The sequence below is a fragment of the Aquarana catesbeiana genome, linkage group LG04 (genome assembly GCF_042186555.1).
Source record: "Aquarana catesbeiana isolate 2022-GZ linkage group LG04, ASM4218655v1, whole genome shotgun sequence".
NCBI classification, from domain to species: domain Eukaryota; kingdom Metazoa; phylum Chordata; class Amphibia; order Anura; family Ranidae; genus Aquarana; species Aquarana catesbeiana.
In genome coordinates this window covers 15,211,533-15,233,213 of record NC_133327.1, presented here as the reverse complement: position 1 = coordinate 15,233,213, position 21,681 = coordinate 15,211,533, and the positions used below count along the sequence as shown (strand labels likewise).

At 45.2% G+C, this 21,681-nt stretch overlaps 1 protein-coding gene across 1 annotated transcript in view; it reads left to right on the top strand.

Moving 5' to 3' along the window:
* Positions 1–21,681, top strand: part of ELP3 (elongator acetyltransferase complex subunit 3) — a 159,478-nt gene that overhangs the window by 31,358 nt on the left and 106,439 nt on the right. Inside the window, exons 6-7 of the mRNA XM_073624860.1 lie at positions 3,118–3,186; positions 9,559–9,713. Coding sequence (XP_073480961.1) covers positions 3,118–3,186; positions 9,559–9,713 — 224 coding nt within the window. The remainder of the gene's footprint in view (positions 1–3,117; positions 3,187–9,558; positions 9,714–21,681) is intronic.

The following is a 21,681-nucleotide window of genomic DNA, read 5'->3' as shown; positions in this document are numbered from 1 at the left end:
TCATTTAAGTTCATTTTTTTCCTCATTAATGTACACACAGCACCCCATATTGACAGAAAAACACAGAATTGTTGACATTTTTGCAGTTTTATACTGAAATATCACATGGTCCTAAGTATTCAGACCCTTTGCTCAGTATTTAGTAGAAGCACCCTTTTGATCTAATACAGCCATGAGTCTTTTAGGGAAAGATGCAACAAGTTTTTCACACCTGGATTTGGGGATCCTCTGCCATTCCTCCTTGCAGATCCTCTCCAGTTCTGTCAAGTTGGATGGTAAACGTTGGTGGACGGCCATTTTTAGGTCTCTCCAGAGATGCTCAATTGGGTTTAAGTCGGGGCTCTGGCTGGGCCATTCAAGAACAGTCACGGAGTTGTTGTGAATCCACTCCTTCATTATTTTAGCTGTGTGCTTAGGGTCATTGTCTTGTTGGAAGGTAAACCTTCGGCCCAGTCTGAGGTCCTGAGCACTCTGGAGAAGGTTTTCATCCAGGATATCCCTGTACTTGGCCGCATTCATCTTTCCCTTGATTGCAACCAGTCGTCCTGTCCCTGCAGCTGAAAAACGCCCCCACAGCATGATGCTGCCACCACCATGCTTCACTGTTGGGACTGTATTGGACAGGTGATGAGCAGTGCCTGGTTTTCTCCACACATACCACTTAGAATTAAGGCCAAAAAGTTCTATCTTGGTCTCATCAGACCAGAGAATCTTATTTCTCACCATCTTGGAGTCCTTCAGGTGTTTTTTTTAGCAAACTCCATGTGGGCTTTCATGTGTCTTGCACTGAGGAGAGGCTTCTGTTGGGCCACTCTGCCATGAAGCCGCAACTGGTGGAGGGCTGCAGTGATGGTTGACTTTCTGTAACTTTCTCCCATCTCCATCTCTTGAGCTCAGCCACAGTGATCTTTGGGTTCTTCTTTACATCTCTCACCAAGGTTCTTCTCCCCCGATAGCTCAGTTTGGCCGGACAGCCAGCTCTAGGAAAGGTTCTGGTCGTCCCAAACATCTTCAATTTAAGGATTATGGAGGCCACTGTGCTCTTAGGAACATTAAGTGCAGCAGAAATTTTTTGGTAACCTTGGCCAGATCTGTGCCTTGCCACAATTCTGTCTCTGAGCTCTTCAGGCAGTTCCTTTGACCTCATGATTCTCATTTGCTCTGATATGCACTGTGAGCTGTAAGGTCTTATATAGACAGGTGTGTGGCTTTCCTAATCAAGTCCAATCAGTATAATCAAACACAGCTGGACTCAAATGAAGGTGTAAAACCATCTCAAGGATGATCAGAAGAAATGGACAGCACCTGAGTTAAATATATGAGTGTCACAGCAAAGGGTCTGAATACTTAGGACCATGTGATATTTCAGTTTTTCTTTTTTAATAAATCTGCAAAAATGTCAACAATTCTGTGTTTTTCTGTCCATATGGGGTGCTGTGTGTACATTAATGAGGAAGAAAAAATTAACTTATATGATTTTAGCAAATAGCTGCAATATAAAATATAAAAATTTGAGGGGGTCTGATTACTTTCCGTCCCCACTGTATGTGTTTGTGTATATGTATATACCACGGTTAAATATCTAGGCTACCGGCCTTTCCTCAGTGGGACTATCCTGTCCTATGTGGATCACTGGTTGTCATTAATTTCCTGATCTGATGCCTGTGCGTGGCTTTGATGGACAAATCTCTCTTTCCATCATTTAGTTATGATCTCTCTCTGTCTGGGTGGAGCACTAACACTTGCGATTTAAGGTACAGATATGAAACTTGCAAGCCCTCTGTTCCTGAAGAAGATCTGCATTTAGTTTTTTCGAAACACGTTGGACACTCTGACAGTTTTGGGCTTTCTTTTCAGCTGTTTCTACTTCTGCTCCCAACATATGTGTTTGTTTTGTTTCCACTTTGATGTTGTTGATTGGTATTTATGTCTAATAAATTTGTATACTTTTTATATAAATGCTGTTTGTGGTCCGTTTAACCGCTTGCCGACCAGCTGCCGCAGTTTTACTGCGGCAGAATGGCACGGCTGGGCGAAACGACGCTACCTTACGTCGCTTCCCTCTTTGGCCACTAGGGGCACACGCCTGCAGCATGTGGCCGGAGCTGACGTGAGCACAAGGCGGTTCTTTCAGGGGAGAGGAGACAGATCGGGTGTTCATACTAAGTCTCTCTCTCCCTCTTTGTGGGAAAAAAAAAGGACGTCAATTTTGTTTGGGTACAGCGTCGCGCGATCGCGCAATTGTTTGTTAAAGCGTCGCAGTGCCGAATTGCAAAAAAATGGCCTGGTCATTGAGCAGCCAAATCTTCTGGGGCTGAAGTTGTTAAAGTCCCAATTTGAGGAACCTGCTGTTACTCTATGTATCAGGGATGTGGTCCACAATCAGTATAGTCAGCTAGTTACGGCAAATATCTTTTCTGCTACCAGTGCAGTGCAGATTGCATTCCATTCTTCCCAGATTCGTCCCAGACCAGGAAAACTGACACGGAGATAAGGAAATTACGTTATACACGTCGCTTCCCGATCAGGTCTCCCTCCCCTCTATTCGGCCGCACCCATCATGCTGGTCCCTGGCACGCCAATGGTACGAACCTGGCAGTAAAAGGGTTAAAGCCCCCCCCCCATATCGTCATTGCAAGGTAAACCTTTGGCACCTTGTTAGGTCAGAAGCTTGCCTGTGCTTTCCTGTGTATTCTCGGGGTTGCAAGGGGGTGCAAAAAATCCAGGACCTGCAACCTATCCTACTGAATTCGTGCACGGGTAGGTGTCCTACTTTGGCCTTTTCTGCCTTGGGTGCTGAAGGATCCTATCACAGCACTGCGTATTCCTTTTTGGCTAGTGAGGCTGATGAACCTATAGGAATGGGGGGGGGGGGGGGGGGGGGCTTAGCAGCTCCAATTCTTCCTGGAAGTGTCAGAACCCTTCTGGATTTGGCTAAAAGAGAGCTTGGCAGGCAACCTGCCTGAGAATCCTGCCCAGCAGCATGCAGGAAAATGTCAATCCTAGAGGAGACTTCTAAGTTCCAGTGAAAGACGACATGAAAACTCAAATTCTTGACTGTTATTTGTTTTTGCTAATCTAGTCAACTGAATTATTATTGGTTTTTTTTTTGTATAGCCGACATCAATGCGAGCGATCCGCGCTCGCTACGACCCCTTCCTTCAGACGAGACATCGAGTGGAACAGGTACTGTATGTTGTTTTTACCCTAAAGAGCATGTGGCTGTGTTTTCCAAAATTAGCGGTGTCTTATCAAATGTTCTAAATGTTTTGGCATACTGGAAGGTGTAGTGTCAAGACTTATAATGCATTGCATAGCTGTAATGTTGGGGGCTGGTCCGGGATTGGGCATCGTTTTTTTTTTTTAAAACAAAATACTACCGTCATCAACCACCCGCCTGGGGAGATTTCCTACATGGATTTGAAGGAGCAGCGTGTTCTGGTGTAATTAGGAGCAATACGTATTGTTTCCAGGACCATATGGAGCCACTGACAGCTTCTCATGTAGCCTGGAGCTTGCCTTTTAAAGGATAGCTGTAGTTTGTATTGGAATTGCCTACATGACTTATTAAACCAGTAAACACCATGTCCCTTGTTTATCCATAACCATTGGTTAGAGTTTACCTCCTGTGCTCCGAATTGCTGGAGTCGGGGACTTGTTGCTTGGGACCACTATAGATCTAGACCAGTGTTTTCCAATCCATGTGCTGTCTGGTCTTCCCCCCCCCCCCCCAGGCTGAGCATGGGACCCAATTTGGATCAGTGTCATGAGTGCCACGTTGCCTCCGGCACAACAACAACCAATGTGGCCCTAGGGCCAGGGTGCACAACGGCAATGCAGTGTATGTCTCTGATTCAGGGACGGCAGGGCAACTAACCCAACCCCCCCCCCCCCCCCCAAACGTTCAGGAGAAGAGAGAAGTTCTCCAGACCTCCTCCTACCCAAAAGGTAGGGTTCTGAATGTGATAGGGGGGACTCATGTAAAGGAAGCCTCTGATGTATATGATGGGATGAGGATCCCTGATGTATGGAAGGAACTTTGATATGATGGAGGGGGGGGGGGGGCATTAATGTGAAGGAGAGCCTCTGATGTGCTAGAGAAACCTCCCACCCTCTGCTGAGCTGCAGGAGCCAAAAGGTAGGGCTCTGATGTGATGGAGGGACATGTGTAGGGAGCAAATCTGTTGTATGGGTGTGCTTTAATGTGTCTGGGGCCTCTGACAGGATTGGGCGACTCTGATGTGAACAGAGGACCTCTATTGTTATGGGGGGAGACCTCTGGCATGATGGGGGGGGGGGGTGATGTATAGGAGGACTCTGATGTGATGGGGGGAGGGGGGTTCTGATGTGAAGGCAGGCTTCTGATGTAAAGGGGGCTGTGATGTGTTGGGGGGTGGAGACCTCTGAATTGAAGAGGAATCCACTGACCTGATGTGGGGAACTCTGATGTGATGAGTGGGGGGCCTCTGATGTGATAGGAGGGACTTGTGTGGGGGGTCTCTGATGTGATGGGGGGACTTGTGTGGGGGGCCTCTAATGCACTGGGGCAATTCTGATGTGACGGGAGTGCCTCTGATTTAAAGGGGGATCTCTGATGTGATGGGAGACCTCTGATATGAGGGGGGGGGGGGGTGGAGACCTCTGATGTGAAGGGGAACTCTGATGTGGTGAGTGGAGGGCTCTGATCCGATGGGGGCGCTTTGATGTCATGGGGGGACTTGTTTTGGGGGCCTCTGATGTGATGGGGGTTTTGTGTGGGGGGCCTCTAATACACTGAGGCAACTCTGATGTGAGGGGAGTGCCTCTGATTTGAAGGAGGATCTCTGATGTGATGGGAGACCTCTGATGGGGGGGGGGGGGTGGAGACCTCTGATGTGAAGGGGAATCCACTGACGTGATGTGGGGAACTCTGATGTGGTGAGTGGGGGGGCTCTGATCCGATGGGGGGGACTTGTGTGGGGGGCCTCTGATGTGATGGGGGTCTTGTATGGGGGGACTTGTGTGGGGGGCCTCTAATGCACTGGGGTAACTCTGATGTGAGGGGAGTGCCTCTGATTTGAAGGGGGATCTCTGATGTGATGGGAGACCTCTGATATGAAGGGGGGGGCTCTGATGTGAAGGGGGGGCTTCTGATATGAAGTTAATTTCATCAAGGTGGTTGTGTGCATCGCCCCAGGCTCAGGTTTCCCCTTGATAAGTAACATTTACTATTTTAAATTTTAGACTGGTGGGGCCTCGAGATTTTGCTTTCTTTTAAAGGGGAGCCACGACTAAAAAAAGGTTGAGGAACGCTGATCTATACTTGGACAAAAAACACATTGGGGGTTCAAACCCGCCGTCTGTGTTGGGCTTTGGAGGTGGGAACAGGCAAATGATCCAGCCCATGAGTAGCCCAGCTGTGCTCTGCCATCTCCCCTGAGGAGTAATGCCCATAAGTAAATCACTGTTATGGGGAGCAGCCATTGGATAAAGAGATTTTCTTAACAAAAGGATTGTCGTTTAGAAGAAAAGACGATTTGGGGTATTTGTAAAATGGTTCTCTGAACTGGTGTGTTCTTTTTTATTTTTACAGGTCATGGGGCACCTTGAGGAGTATCTGTAGGTCCACATAGACCGATAACGCTCACTTCATTATATATAGTGCATCCGGAAAGTATTTACAGCGCTTCACTTTTTCAACATTTTGTTATGTTACAGCCTTATTCCAAAATGGATTAAATTCATTAATTTTTTTCAAAACTCTACAAACAATACCCCATAATTACAACATGAAAGAAGTTTATTTGAAATCTTTGCAAATTTTTTAAAAATAAAAAAATTCCTATGTACATAAGTATTCACAGCCTTTGCCATGACACTCAAAATTAAGCTAAGGTGCATCCTGTTTCCACTGATCTACCTTGAGATGTTTCTACAACTTGATTGGAGTCCACCTTTGGTAAATTCAGCTGATTGGACATCGGATGGAAGTCGGACATGAAGTCGCAGGGCAAATTCGGATCCACAGTCCTATGACTGTCATGTCGTACCAGTGTGAACGCGGCCTGAGATGTTTCTACAACTTGATTGGAGTCCACCTGTGAAAAATACAGTTTATTGGACAAGATTTGGAAAAGCACACACCTGTCTATATAAGGTCCCACAGTTCACAGTGCATGTCAGAGAACAAACCAAGCCATGAAGTCCAAGGAATTGTTTGTAGACCTCTGAGACAGGATTGTATGGAGGCACAGATCTGGGGAAGGGAACAGAAATTTCTGCATCATTGAATGTCCCAATGAACACAGTGGCCTCCATCATCCGTAAATGGAAAAAGTTTGGAACCACCAGGACTCTTCCTAGAGCAGGCCGTCCAGCCAAACTGATTAATTGGGGGAGAAGGGCCTTAGAGAGGTGACCAAGAACCTGACGGTCACTCAACAGAGCTCCAGCGTTTCTCTGTGGAGAAGAGAACCTTTTCAGAAGAACAACCATCTCTGCAGCATTCCAACAATAAGACCTGTATGGTAGAGTGGGCAAACAGAAGCCACTCCTCAGTAAAAGGCACATGCCAGCCCACCTGGAGTTTGCCAAAAGGCACCTGAAGGACTCTCAGACCATGAGAAACAAAATTCTCTGGTCTAATGAAACAAAGATTGAACTCTTTAGCCTAAATTCTGAATTGTAAGCGTCATGTCTGATGGAAACCAGGCACCACTCATCACCTGGCCAATACCATCCCTACAGTGAAGCATGGTGGTGGCAGCATCATGCTGTTTTTCAGCGGCAGGAACTGGGGGACTAGTCGGGATCGAGGGAAAGATGAATGGTACAATGTACAGTGACATCCTTGCTGAAAACCTGCACCAGAGCGCTCTGGACCTCCAGACTGGGGTGAAGGTTCATCTTCCAACATAACATCCACTCTAAGCACAAAGCCAAGATAACAAAGGAATGGCTATGGGACAACTCTGTGAATGCCCTTGAGTGGCCCAGACTTGAACCCAATTTAACATCTCTGGAGAGATCTGAAAATGGCTGTGCACCGACGCTCCCCATCCAACCTGATGGAGCTTCAGAGTTCCTGCAAAGAAGAATGGAAGAAACTGCCCAAAATAGGTGTTCCAAACTTGTAGCATCATACTCAAAAAGACTTGAGGCTGTAATTGGTGCCAAAGGTGCTTCACCAAAGTATTGAGCAAAGGCTGTGAATACTTATGTACATGGGATTTATTTTGTTTTTTTAATTTTTAATAAATTTGCAAAGATTTCAAAACAAACTTCTTTCATGTTATCATTATGGGGTATTGTTTGTACAATTTTGAGGAAAATAATGAATTAAATGAAACATTTTGGAATAAGGCTGTAAAATAACAAAATTTGGAAAAAGTGAAGCGTTGCGAATACTTTCCGGATGCACTGTAGCTGAAGTCACACGTTGGTGTAAAACCGCACCAAGGCTTGGCTACTTCCACCAGATTAGGAGTGAAAAGCTTCTGCCGCCTCTTTATCTACACGGTGGCCTGTGCGCGGTGTTACGCCAACATATGATTTTGGCCATATAACGAAATGAGCATTATCTATGGGGATACACGTGTGGACCTACAAATACTTAGAGGCACCCCTTTTTCGTCTTGTATTTACAGTTACTATACAGGCCTGGTAATTGTAATTGGTAAATTAAATTGGTAATTGGTGCTTCTGCAAAAAAATAAAATAAAATGGGGCAATAAGTATGCTAAAATAAACACGTTAGGGGTGTGTTTTATTAAAAAAAAAAAAAAATGTGCACAACTGTTCATCCATCTAAACTGCATGTAAATCCGTTCTGTACGAATGGGGCAAAATCAAATGTTCTCCAGCTATATTGTCATCCGTTCAAATGTGTGCATATGGAAAATGCTGCATTATGGCCACTAGATGGAGCTGAGGAGTATAGAAAATAAGTAAATTAATGGCGAAGAATTGAATGCTCTCTAGCTGTATTCTCTGTAGCTCAGGTGTGTGGTAAATACTGCATTATGGCCACTTGGTGGAGCTGAGGAGCATTAGAAATAAGTAAATGTGGTGCTAAATTGAATATTCTCTAACTGTATTCTCAACAGTTTGAATGTGTGCGAAAATCCTGCTATATGGCCATTAGATAGAGCCCGACGAACACATGAAATAAATAATGGGGCATAGCATTGTTTCTATAAATAATGGGGAAAAACTGAATATTCTCCAGTAAAAAGAGCAAGTGGCGGGACTTTATATTATTTTTTTTTATTTATTATTGCTCCCGTGTGCTTATATAAAGTCCCGCCACTTGCTCTTTTTACTTATATCTAATTGGGATGGAGGGGGGGACCTGAGCGGCACCCCTTTACCTTACTCAAAGTCCCACCAATGTTCTCTTTTTATATTACTGAATATTCTCCAGCTAAATTCTCTGCCGGAAATAAGTAAATAGGGCAGTATCGAATGAATGCTCTCTAGATATATTCTCTGTAGCTCAAGTGTGTGATAAATACTGCTGACAGAGCTGAGGAGCATAGGAAATAAGTAAATGGAGGGGCAAAATTTAATGTTCTCTGGCTATATTCTCAGCAGTGTGAATGTGGGAAATACCACAGTACAGCCATTTGAATGGAGCTGAGTAGCATAAGAAAATAATGGGGCAAAATCAAATGTCCTCCAGCTAAAATACCTCATTCTCACCTGTTTGAATGCAAGAAATACCACATTATGGTCACATGATGGCGCTGACTGTCATAGGAGAAGTAGTATGCTCCTCAGCTCCATCTAGTGGCTATAAATTGGTATTTTCTGCATGCACACTTTTTTTTGCAGAGAATATAGCTAACGAACATTCCATCCCCCCCCCCATTAGCACAGAATGTATTTACAGGCAATTTTAATGGATGCATTTTTTATAAATGCTTCCTTAACCATCTCTGCTAGCATTTTTATTGGAAGGTCTCATTTTAAAGAAGAACTAAAGCCGGCAGACATCTTCGGCAGGTAGAGTGTACAGTTCCGACATCTGTAAGAGTTGAGTGGCAGTTTAATGAAACTCCGCTGCGCGTGCTGGAGACTTGTGTCAGGTGTGGCTGACCAATGGTTGAAGAAAAAAGACTCTGGACCCTGGAGAAGGTTGATAAATCTAGAATTAGAATGCCACACTGTAATTCAAGTAAAAAAAAATGTTTTTATTGTAAACACAAATTGTATACAAAATCCAACATGTTTCAGGGGCTATACTCCTTTCATCAGGGCTGAAATATGACATAAACAGTCAAAAATAATCATAATAACCATCAAAGTAATGACAGAAGAGAATACATGTCTTTTATTTTGAAATGTGTCTGGACATCCTTAACACCTAATAAAATTAAGAAGATTATTGGATTGATCAAATAGGAAGAAAAACATTAAATTGGTGATGATATAACCATAATAATAGTACTGGTATAATAATAAAGTTATATAATGGGTTGTATTGGCAATACTGTCCATCACTTTATTAAAATGCTCTCAGGTCTGTCTGGACATTTTAGGAATGACAATGACCATTTTGTACCATTTGTCTCCCCACAGCTCAAGCAACTGGGGCACAGTGTGGACAAGGTGGAGTTCATTGTGATGGGGGGGACATTCATGGCACTGCCTGAGGACTACAGGGACTTCTTCATCCGAAACCTCCATGACGCCTTATCTGGGCACACTTCCAACAATGTATCTGAGGCTGTGCGGTAAGACAATGCAGCAGCAAAACATTCTATATTCTATAGTTCTATATTTTCTTTCCTTTTTTTGGCTCTTTTATTTTTTTTTCTTACTTCTTTTTATTTAAGTCCTCTCCCTTTCCCTCTACTCTACCCTCTCCTCCACCCCACTCTTTTTCCCTTATTTTTCCTTTCTTCCCTCCCTCCCCTCTTTTCCTTCTTTTCCATAGTGTAGGGAGGCTCTCAGGGTTGGGCCTTAGTGTAGGGTTGATCAATAGTACGGATAACGTACAGAGGCTCTCAGGGTTTGTCCATAGTGTAGAGAGGTTCTCTGGGCTGGGCCATAGTGTAGGGAGGCTCTCTGGGTTGGGCCATAGTGTAGGGAGGCTCTCTGGGTTGGGCCATAGTGTAGGGAGGCTCTCGGGGTTGGGCCATAGTGTAGGGAGGCTCTCGGGGTTGGGCCATAGTGTAGGGAGGCTCTCGGGGTTGGGCCATAGTGTAGGGAGGCTCTCAGGGTTGGGCCATAGTGTAGGGAGGCTCTCAGGGTTGGGCCTTAGTGTAGGGAGGCTCTCTGGGTTGGGCCATAGTGTAGGGAGGCTCTCTGGGTTGGGCCATAGTGTAGGGAGGCTCTCAGGGTTGGGCCTTAGTGTAGGGTTGATCCATGGTATGGCTAGCGTACAGAGGCTCTCAGGGTTTGTCCATAGTGTAGAGAGGATCTCGGGGTTGAGCCATAGTGTAGGGAGGCTCTCGGGGTTGGGCCATAGTGTACAGTTGATCCATAGTAATGCTAGCGTACAGAAACTCTCAGGGTTGGTCCATAGTGTAGGTAGGCTCTCAGGGTTGATCCATAGTAACGCTAGTGTACAGTGGCTCTCAGGGTTGGTCCATAGTGTAGGGATCCTCTCAGGGTTGATCTATAGTACCGCTAGCGTACAGAGACTCTCAGGGTTGGTCCATAGTGAGGGGAGGCTCTCAGGGTTGGGCCATAATGTACAGTTGATCCATAGTATTGCTAGTGTACAGAGGCTCCCAGGGTTGGTCCATAGTGTAGAGAGGATCTCGGGGTTGGGCCATAGTGTAGGGAGGCTCTCGGGGTTGGGCCATAGTGTAGGGAGGCTCTCGGGGTTGGGCCATAGTGTAGGGAGGCTCTCAGGGTTGGGCCATAGTGTAGGGAGGCTCTCAGGGTTGGGCCATAGTGTAGGGAGGCTCTCAGGTTTGGGCCATAGTGTAGGGAGGCTCTCAGGGTTGGGCCATAGTGTAGGGAGGCTCTCAGGGTTGGGCCATAGTGTAGGGAGGCTCTCAGGGTTGGGCCATAGTGTAGGGAGGCTCTCAGGGTTGGGCCATAGTGTAGGGAGGCTCTCAGGGTTGGGCCTTAGTGTAGGGTTGATCCATAGTACGGCTAGCGTACAGAGGCTCTCAGGGTTTGTCCATAGTGTAGAGAGGATCTCCGGGTTGGGCCATAGTGTAGGGAGGTTCTCTGGGTTGGGCCATAGTGTAGGGAGGCTCTCTGGGTTGGGCCATAGTGTAGGGAGGCTCTCTGGGTTGGGCCATAGTGTAGGGAGGCTCTCTGGGTTGGGCCATAATGTAGGGAGGCTCTCTGGGTTGGGCCATAGTGTAGGGAGGCTCTCTGGGTTGGGCCATAGTGTAGGGAGGCTCTCTGGGTTGGGCCATAGTGTAGGGAGGCTCTCTGGGTTGGGCCATAGTGTAGGGAGGCTCTCTGGGTTGGGCCATAGTGTAGGGAGGCTCTCTGGGTTGGGCCATAGTGTAGGGAGGCTCTCAGGGTTGGGCCTTAGTGTAGGGTTGATCCATGGTATGGCTAGCGTACAGAGGCTCTCAGGGTTTGTCCATTGTGTAGAGAGGATCTTGGGGTTGAGCCATAGTGTAGGGAGGCTCTCGGGGTTGGGCCATAGTGTACAGTTGATCCATAGTAATGCTAGCGTACAGAAACTCTCAGGGTTGGTCCATAGTGTAGGTAGGCTCTCAGGGTTGATCCATAGTAACGCTAGTGTACAGTGGCTCTCAGGGTTGGTCCATAGTGTAGGGATCCTCTCAGGGTTGATCTATAGTACCGCTAGCGTACAGAGACTCTCAGGGTTGGTCCATAGTGTAGGTAGGCTCTCAGGGTTGATCCATAGTAACGCTAGTGTACAGTGGCTCTCAGGGTTGGTCCATAGTGTAGGGATCCTCTCAGGGTTGATCTATAGTACCGCTAGCGTACAGAGACTCTCAGGGTTGGTCCATAGTGAGGGGAGGCTCTCAGGGTTGGGCCATAATGTACAGTTGATCCATAGTATTGCTAGTGTACAGAGGCTCCCAGGGTTGGTCCATAGTGTAGGGAGGCTCTCAGGGTTACTCCATAGTAACGCTAGTGTACTGAGGCTCTCGGAGTTGGTTCATAGTGAACCCTAGTGTACAGAGGCTCTCGGGGTTGATCCATAGTATAAGGAGGCCCTCAGGGTAGGTCCTTAGTGAACACTTGTGCACAGAGGCTCTTGGGTTTGGACCATAGTGCAAGTTGGCTTTCAAGTTTGGTCACATAGCTGTGTACAAGCATCTGGTAGTGCCTTTTGTCTTTGTTAAACAGGCACTTCTATAAACAGTGGTCAGGGGCAGGTTCTTTTCTGGTGTAATACTACTTATTACCAGCAGAGGACAGAGAATAATCCCCCTGCAGTGCCTCCTGTCTTTTCTTTGTTTATCTAACCCCCCAATTCTATAGTAAAGCGGTATGTGTTGAACATTGGTTTTAAATTAACCCCAGCTGGCTTTGTTTTTAAAAGTTTGCCAAAAACATTAAAGCGGAACCACTTAGTTCGCAGGGGACGTACATATGAGAGCTGTTTTACCAGGCAAATGGTTTGCATTTTCATCCAGTCCTGAGATTTACACAGCTTTGCCACACAGCCAGGTGGTTGACACTATTTATGGTCAACCTCCTCCAACCAGTAAGACAGCTGGGGTGCACGCACAATTTTGAATGCCGGCCGGGCTGCATGCTCTCCAGCAAACATTGTAAATATGCTAAAGTCAGCCCATTTGGTTTACCGTCCTCTAACCTCAGTGTTCTCCCCTGCGGACAGATTCCAGCGAGCTCCTCATATGTGCTGGTTAAATTCCTCACTCCTTTGTTTTATAAACATTTGCAGTGGGTGTGTTTTGGGGTTTCCTCCGCTGTATTAGAAACTGGTAACCAAAAAGGGTTCCCATATCAGCCTTTCAGCGGTGGGCGGTCCTTATTGCGGCTTAAATGGGCGTTTGATGTAATGAATAATCCCTCTATGCTCCAGTACTGGGAGACCAGTATGATAATGCACCCCCCAGGGGGCGGGTCCATGACGGCCTCTGCTCCGAAACAGTAGGGTTGGATAACTCTGGGCTTCATTTAGCCTGGAGGACTGAGGACATCTGGTGGTGGAAAGGTAATACTGCGGGGGACAGCTCTGGATTGAAGGGGATTATTACAGTTAAAGCTGTTCCTTTTTTTTTTTCTTAACATGCCCTGAGTATCTTCTTTTTATTTATTTTAACATAACTAGACTTTCACTTTAATGTCTGTCTTGCTTGTATGGATTTCGAGGCATTTTTAAATGCAGGAACATTTTGCAGTGCTCTCAGTGCAGACATCCTGAGCTGATGCTCATCTCTTGGATTGTCCTATATTCGTCATATATATTATTTTATTTTTTTCTCTGCTCTGCTTTTTTGAAAGGTTATTGTTGCTGATTGCCTGGTGAGATAGCCATCTCTCTCTCTCGTCGTTGAATGTGTTAACATTTTCCTTGTTATGTTGTAAGTTGTTTTCATTTCTAGATGTAAAACTAAGAGATCCAAATTTTCACTTTGCACAGAAATTGCATTCTGGTTCCACATTGTTTATCCGCAACCAAAAACTCAACAAAAAGAAAGCCGTGATCATAATCTGCTGTAAAATAAAAATCTTCCTCACATTGACTTGGCTTGGTAACCACAATAGCCCCCCCCCTACACCCCTACTATGGACCTGTTTTTCGGTTATTGCCATATAAAGTAATATATACTTTTTTTTTTTTTTTAATTATTTATATTATTATATATTAATGTTTTTGTTTATAATAATAAAAATGCTTAAAAAAAAAATCAAAACCTAAATAAAATTAATAAAAAAAAAAAATAATAAAAAAAAATCAAAAACGAAATAAAATGTAAAACAATTAAATAATGTTTTATTATTAATTATTATTACATTAAAATAAAAAAAATCAATATCAATTAGTTTTTTTAAAGCGGAGCTCCACCACAAATGGGCGGCATGAGAGGCAGTTTTCAGGCGCTTTACAGGCACCATTTCTAGCGCTAAAATGCTTGAAAACTGCCTTAGTGTGAAAGGAGCCTTAGGGTTCATCCATAGCGAACGCTATTGTAGGGAGGCTCTCAGGCTTGGGCTATAGTGTAGGAAGACACTCAGGGTTGAGCAATAGTTTAGGGTTGGTTCACAATGAACACTAGTATACAGCTCTCAGGATTGGTCCATAGCGAACGTTGGTGTAGGGAGGCTTTCAGGGTTGGTCCATAGTGAATGTTGGTATAAAGAGGCTCTCAGGGTTGGGCTATAGTGTAGGGAAGCTGTCAGGGTTGGGCCATAGCATAGGGTTGGTCCAAAATGGGCGCTAGTGTACAGAGGCTCTCAGGGTTGGTCCATTGTGACTGTGAGTGTTCAGGGGCTCTCAGGTTTGGACCATAGTGTAGGGAGGCTCTCAGGGTTGGTTCAAAGTGTAGGGAAGCTCTCAGGGTTAAGTTCATAGTGTAGGAAGGCTTTCGGGATTGGGCCATAGTATAGGGAGGCTCTCAGGGTCGATCCATAGTACCGCTAGCATGCAGAGACTCTCGGGGTCTGTCCATATGTAGGGAGGCTCTCAGGGTTGGGCCGTAGTGTAGGGTTGATCCATAGCTACCACATTAGCCCCCCTCTACACCCCCACTATGGACCTGTTTATTTTCAGTAAGGACAAAGTTATTGCCAAATAATGTAATATATACATTTTTTATAATATTATATAATAATGTTTTTGTTTATAATATTATTATTTATAATAAAAATAAAAATGTTAAAAAATAATAAAACAAAAAAAAAAATCAACTAAATAAAATTTATAATAATTAAAAAACAAAAATCAAATCGAAATAAAATTATTAATAAAACATAATTTTTTTTATTTTTAAAAAAAATATATAATTATTATTTGTTTATTCTGCCGTGCCGTTCAGAAAGTGCAGTGTGCTTCGTGCATGCGCAGTAGGAAACTGGCTGTGAAGCTGCAAGGCTTCACTGCTGGTTCTCCTTAGAAGTAATGGCGGCAGTGTCATGGTTATGCAATAGAGTTTTTTGTCTGTCAGCTTACCTGTCTCCATGTGTTCATCTCTAGAGATCAGCTGACTCTCACCTGACTGCTACTACTTTATAATCTCTCCTCTAGCATGGCTCCACCCCAGCTCCTATCAGAGAACTCTATATTAACCTCTGCACTGCAGGCCAGCCCTGCTGATCAACCTTTGTGTGTTTTGGCTTCCTGTTTCCTGCCTGCCGTGTGCGCTACGTTTTGTTTCTGTTACCGACCTTGGCGTGTTCTTTACTATTCCTGTCTGCTCGTGACCCTGACCTTTTGGCGTGTCCCCCGACTATCCCTGTTTGCCTGTGACCGTGAACCTTGGTGTGAACTCTGTTGTCCTTGTCTGCTTGTGGCCCCGACCTTGGCTTATTCAATTTACTATCCCTATCCTCCTGTTGCCTACTCTGGGTGTGAGCTGGGGTTCGTGACCTGGAGCCAGTTGCAGCCCAGTCCATCCTCACCACTAGAGGCTCTGGTGAACACCTACTGGCTCTTAGACTCCGCGCCCTGGGGAATCTTACTCTCTAACCCCGGTGGGATCCATGTTGGTGTTTCAGCAGCCCTGCTTTCCTTACCACCCTGACTCCCATCCGCAGCAGTCAGCCATAGGGTCCACTACCTTGTGTTGCACTCCTGGTCCCAACGGTGTGCATCTGTCACCTAGCCTAGATGACCTGACAAGCAGCAGCCGAGAGCCAATTTGAAAAATCGGCTGGGGTGCCAACATCAAGGGGAGGAATGCAAACATTACCTTTTTGGTCCATCTTGGAGAACTAGCTTCTTTTAGTTCTTGTTCATTTTTTAGCAAAACCTGATTGGCTACTACTACTGCCCTCTTTTCTGAGTCTGGGTTCTGTTGTATAAGGCATTACAGAAGGCCATCAAGGCAGATGCAGGTAATTATACTAGTATGAAATACATTTATTGAAGTTCTGAGTAATACATAGCTGAATAAAGCTTTGTTTTTAACGCTTGCCTGGAGTATTAATGAAAAGCAAGCAGCAATGCGAAAGTTGCATTAAAAATTTGTTCCAGGTAAACATTACCATAATCGCTCCTGACGCCATCCTTACTGAAAATGTTCTATGGTCTCCTTTTTTGATATCCTTCATTTTGTCCCTTACGCCTCCTCTTCTTGGTTGGCTGATCTCCCTCTAATGACCTGCTTAGCGGGGTTGCTGCTTTCTAGAGAAAATTACCACTTGAATAATTGCTGCGTTTTGGCACAGACTACTTACAAAATCCTGAGGTCTTTTATATTTTTCTCTTCATATGCATAAATAATGTCTGCATTCAGTTTGTAAATTGTAGCCTGGAACTCTTGAATGCCAAATGATGTCTGAAAACAGGAATTAAAGAACTCTGCAGAGCACTCTTTGTGTCTAGGATGTCCTTAATGCATAACCACGTCACAAGTTTTATACAACTTGCACTGGGAAGGAAGCTGCTTCTATGGAGCCCTGTACCTGTAGCTGTAATACATTTGGGGGCCCTGTGATTGGCTTTTCTTTGTCAAAGGTCAAAAGAGCAACCTTGTAATTTTTCTTCCTTTTGCTACTTCTCATAAGCTTCCATTTCGCTTCATTATGCCCTTGACCTCCACAAGATCTTCCAAGTTCAATTTGCCATCTCTGCTAAATCCACCAACAAGTTTTCTTCGGCATGAAGGTGAGCCCCACTTTCCAGGGCAACCTTGCACGTTTTCTTCCTTTTTTGCTACTTTTTTAGACGCGTCCCTTTTGCTTCACTATGCCCTTGACCTCCTCATCGTGTTATTCCAAGGACTACTCACCAACTTTGCTAAATCCACCAACAAGCCTTCTTCAGCATGTAGGTAAGCCCCACTTTCCATGGCAACCTTGTAAGTTTTCTTCTTTTTGCTACTTCTCAGAAGCTTCCCTTTTGCTTCACTATGCCCTTGACCTCAAGATCTTACAAGTTCGATTTGCCAACTCTGCTAAATCCACCAACAAGCCTTCTTCGGCATGAAGGTGAGCCCCAATTCCATGTCAAACATCCAAGTTTTCTTCCTTTGCTACTTCTCAGAAGCATCTCTTTTGCTTCACTATGCCCTTGATCTCCTCATTGTGATCTTCCAAGGTCGATTTATCAACTCTGCTAACTGCACCAACCAGCCTTCTTCGGCCTGAAGGAGACCTCCACCCACCATGGCAACTTTGCACGTTTTCTTCCATTGCTACTTCTCAGAAGCGTCCCTTTTGCTTCACTATGTCCTTGACCTCCTCATCATGATTTTCCAAGGTCGATTCACAACTCTACTAAATCCACCGACAAGCCTTCTTTGGCATAAAGGTGAGCCCCATTTTCCATGATACTTGCGTGCAAGAGGTGGTGTCTCAAGGTTACAAGCTCGTATTTCGTTCCTTGCCCCCTCTTTACTTTCTAACCTTTTTTTTCTCCAGGTATATCCATGGGATGGAACCTCCTTTTGCTGCAGCTGGGTCTGGGCCAGCTTTTCATACTAAGTGCCTGATCTTTGCTGTTGCCATTCTCTTTCAAAGACCATTGGCTTCCCACTCTCCGATTAGGACTTTTGTTCAAGGGATTCCCATGTGGCCTTTACTCCAATAGAATTTGAATGTGGGCCTATCGTTGCCTTAGACGCCCCCTATTTCAACCTATCAAAGACATTCCTCTCAATGCTCTGACCCACAAGGGTAGTTTTCTTTGTTGCCTTGGCTTGGCCAGTGTCTGAACTGGTAGCTTTATCATACAAGGACCGCTTTTTGGTCCTGCAAAGAGAGAACGTGGTGTTATGACCTGGGGCTTCCTCCCTAGGGTTGTCTCTATCCCAACCAGGACATCGTCATTCCTTTGTGCCCAGCTCCAGTTCACCAGAAGGAGATTTCCCTCTACTGTCTGGATATGGTTTGGACTATTCAAGTGTATCTCTGTGTCACCTCTTCTTCTGCAGGACAGGTTCTTTTTATCATTCTGGATGAGCTCAAGAAAGGCTCCTGGAATTATGTTAAGGCATGGGTGCTATGACATGCATTAACGTAAATTGCGTTAAGGCAGCTAGTTGTTTATGAATGAGCTGGCAATGCAAAATAAAAAACATGCATGACCTTGTTTAACAATGCAGAAAATGGTATATATGTGTTGTGGTGCCTTGGGCTCTAATGTACAATGTGCTTGGATGCCTTTCACACTGAATGGCACCACAATGTTGTAGTGTTGAGTGTGAATGGGCTCTAAATACATTCACCGGCCAGATTATTAAGTACACATGTTTAATTCCTTGGTAACACAAATTGCTAATCAGCCAATCGTATGGCAGCAACTCAATGCATTTAGACATCTAGACATGGTGAAGATGACTTGCAGAAGTTCAAACCAAGCATCAGAATGGGGAAGAAAGGGGGATTTAAGTGACTTTGAACATGGCATGGTTGTTGCTGCCAGATGGGCTGGTCTGAGTATTTCAAAAACTGCTGTTCTACTGTGATTTTCACACACAACCATCTCTCGGGTTTACAGAGAATGGTCCAAAAAATAGAAAATATCCAGTGAGCGGCAGTTGTATAGCGGAAAATGCCTTGCTGATCAGCGAAGAATAGGCAGAGAAAGGCAACAGTGAATTAAATAACCACTTGTTACAACCAAGGTACGCAGAATACCATCTCTGAATGCACAACAAATCGAACCTTGAAGCATATGGGCTACAGCAGCAGAAGACCACACCGGGTGCCACTCCTGTCAGCTAAGAACAGGAAATCGAGGCTACAATTCACACAGGCTTACCAAAATTGGACAATAGAAGATTGGAAAATTGTTGCCTGGTCTGATGAGTCTCGATTTCAGCTGCGACATTCAGATGGTGGGGTCAGAATTTGGCTTAAACATGAAAGCATGGATGGATCCATCCTGCCTTGTACCAACGGTTCAGGATGGTGGTGGTGTAATCGTGTTTGGGATATTTTCTTGGCACACTTTGGACCTCTTAGTACCAATTGAGCATCATTTAAACACCGTGGCCGTGGAGTATTGTTGCTGACCATGTCCATCCCTTTATGACTACAGTGTACACATCTTCTGATGGCTCCTTCCAGCAGAGTAATGCACCATGTCGCAAAGCTCAAATCATCTCACCACTGGTTTCTTGAACATGACAATGAGGTCACTGTACTCCAATGGCCTCCATAGTCAGTCACCAGATCTTAATCTTTTAGAGTACCTTTGGGATGTGGTGAAACGAGGGATTCGCATCATGGATGTGCAGCTGACAAATCTGCAGCAACTGTGTGATGCTATAATGTCAATATGGACCAAAATCTCTGAGGAATGTTTCCAACACCTCGTTGAATCTATTCCACGAAGATAAAGGCAATTCTGAAGGCAAAAGGGGGTCCAACCCGGTACTAGCAAGGTGTACCTTATGAAGTGGCCGGTGAGTGTAGTTCAGTCATGGCCACAAATTGTCACAGCACACGCCTTCAGTTCCCAAGGGGTTAACCCAAATGAAATAACAGCAATCTAAAACACATCTATGCGCAGGCCATCCTGGGTCGGTGCCCCATGAAGAACAAAAAAAAAAAAAAACCTCTTATCAGTTTAATTGATTTACTTTTAATTCATTACAAACTGGATGAACTTGGATGAAGGACAGAACGGGATTATCCTCCATCGCTGCCATGCCACGCAGCCTAATCTGCATTAACTGCTCTCAGTGACTCATCGGCTCCAAAAGAAAGTGCCGATTAGTTGGGGGGGAATTATTTATTTATCACAGCTAATGTTGTTATGTTTACCAGCACTTTTTTCTTCCAAACATGGAATTAAACGCAGCCTCAACGGTGTTAAGTGCTGTAATCTTTAACGATTAAGGCTTGTGTTCATTGCTGTATGACTACAGAGGTGACCCAGGAAAACGGCGCCGTTTGGATACTGGTGTGTATTGTTGCAGGGTTTACGGATCCTGCAGGGTGATGAGAGGTTTTAGGCAAAATTATACTGAAATGGTCATTTAAGGTTTGTTTAAGGGACCAGACCATGTCAACAAAAATCTTCTTATGTGTGCATTTAACATTTTATATGCACACCATTCACCTTGTGAAGACATTTAGGAGCCTTGAGACTGTTGAAGGGTGCTACCATCTTGGATGTGATGTCGGCAGCCCCATCAGACTCGGATGTCACTCAAGGAACCCTCCATAGCAGTGCACTTCCTGTGCCTAGGCATTGCTGTTCTGTAGGCTCGTAGCTGTATAGCTGCAGTGTGAGATCATTTAAGGCACCGCTGCTTCTGACTTCTGGTCTCACCAGATTTGGAGTGAGCTTTGGTGATGTCACTATTGTGCTACTCACTGTTACCCTTGCTGGAGGGGAAGTTGTACCTGAGGATTTGCAGTGCATGGATCTCCCTGCTTCTGTTTCATTCATTGTGTGGATCTGTGCTTCCCCCCCACCTCTTACATTACCCCCTACCAGTCATCAGGGGGACAGCTAAGTCATTAAAAGGCAAAGCCCTCCATCTACCAAGTTGACCAGGGAAGCGGTGCAGAACAAGGCATGGTAAATCAGCAGCCATTCTCAACCAAGTTTCTATGGAATCCTTAGGTCTCCCTGCAGCCAATCATTTCCCTATTACTGACTTTACCATGCCTTTGTCTGCAGTGCATTCCTGTATGGAAGCTGCCATTTTGGTAGAGCCAACACTTTGCTTCCTTATGTCAGAATTTCCCCCATGATGACTGGGGGGAGGCAATGATAGAGAGGTGGGGGAAGCGCAGATCCACACAATGAATTAAAGCAAAACTATTGTAGCGCTACTCCCGTAGGAATGTTGGTTATCTCCCACCCTGCCGGCCAGGCACATGGATTTTCAATTCACACTGGAGTCAAAAAGCAGTCCTTGCAGCTTTTGCTTTTGGTGTTTTTTTTTTTTTTCTTTAAGGGATTTGATCTTGGAAGGGGAAGGGTTATTATGGGATGCCCACTTGATCAATTGAAAATCTTCAGGAAAATAGAACTATATACATCCAGTATATACACACTCCTTTTCTACTTCCAGCACAGACTTGCTTGTAGGACTACAACTCTCAGGATCAGTTAGCACTGAGGGGAGGATCTAACACTGACTCTGCCAGATCCAAAACTAAAGCTCCTTTGCTGGCAGAGACCATGGGCCCCTTTTTGCGAAGCAAAAATAGAAGACTTTGGTGCTAGCTGTCGAATCTGTGGCTACTGCTCCCAGTACCACCTTTTCAGACACTGCCAGCCCACCTGGCTGCAGCTGTCCCTTTCACTAGCCCTCCTGGCTACTTTTCCACAGTCCTCCCAGACTGGCTGTGCATCCATTCCAGACAGCTTGCACCCCCCTAGTCCCTTCAGGCATGCCTCTCGGTCCTCCTGACTGCAACACTCACCAGCGCTCTTGACTGACTTCCTCCCTGGAGACTTGCACGGCAGTGTTCTTTCTGTCCTTTCCTTGCTCCCATGCCTCCTGGTCAGGATCCCTCTGTGCGTGTCATAAAGAGGAGTCCCTTCCGCACCCGAGCCCAGGCCTGAGTTCACCCCCCCAGACTGGGGAGCTACTCTCAAAGGCCCCGACAGCCTAACATTCCATCTCCATCTTTCAACTGAACTTCACGCTTCCCCTGCTGGGC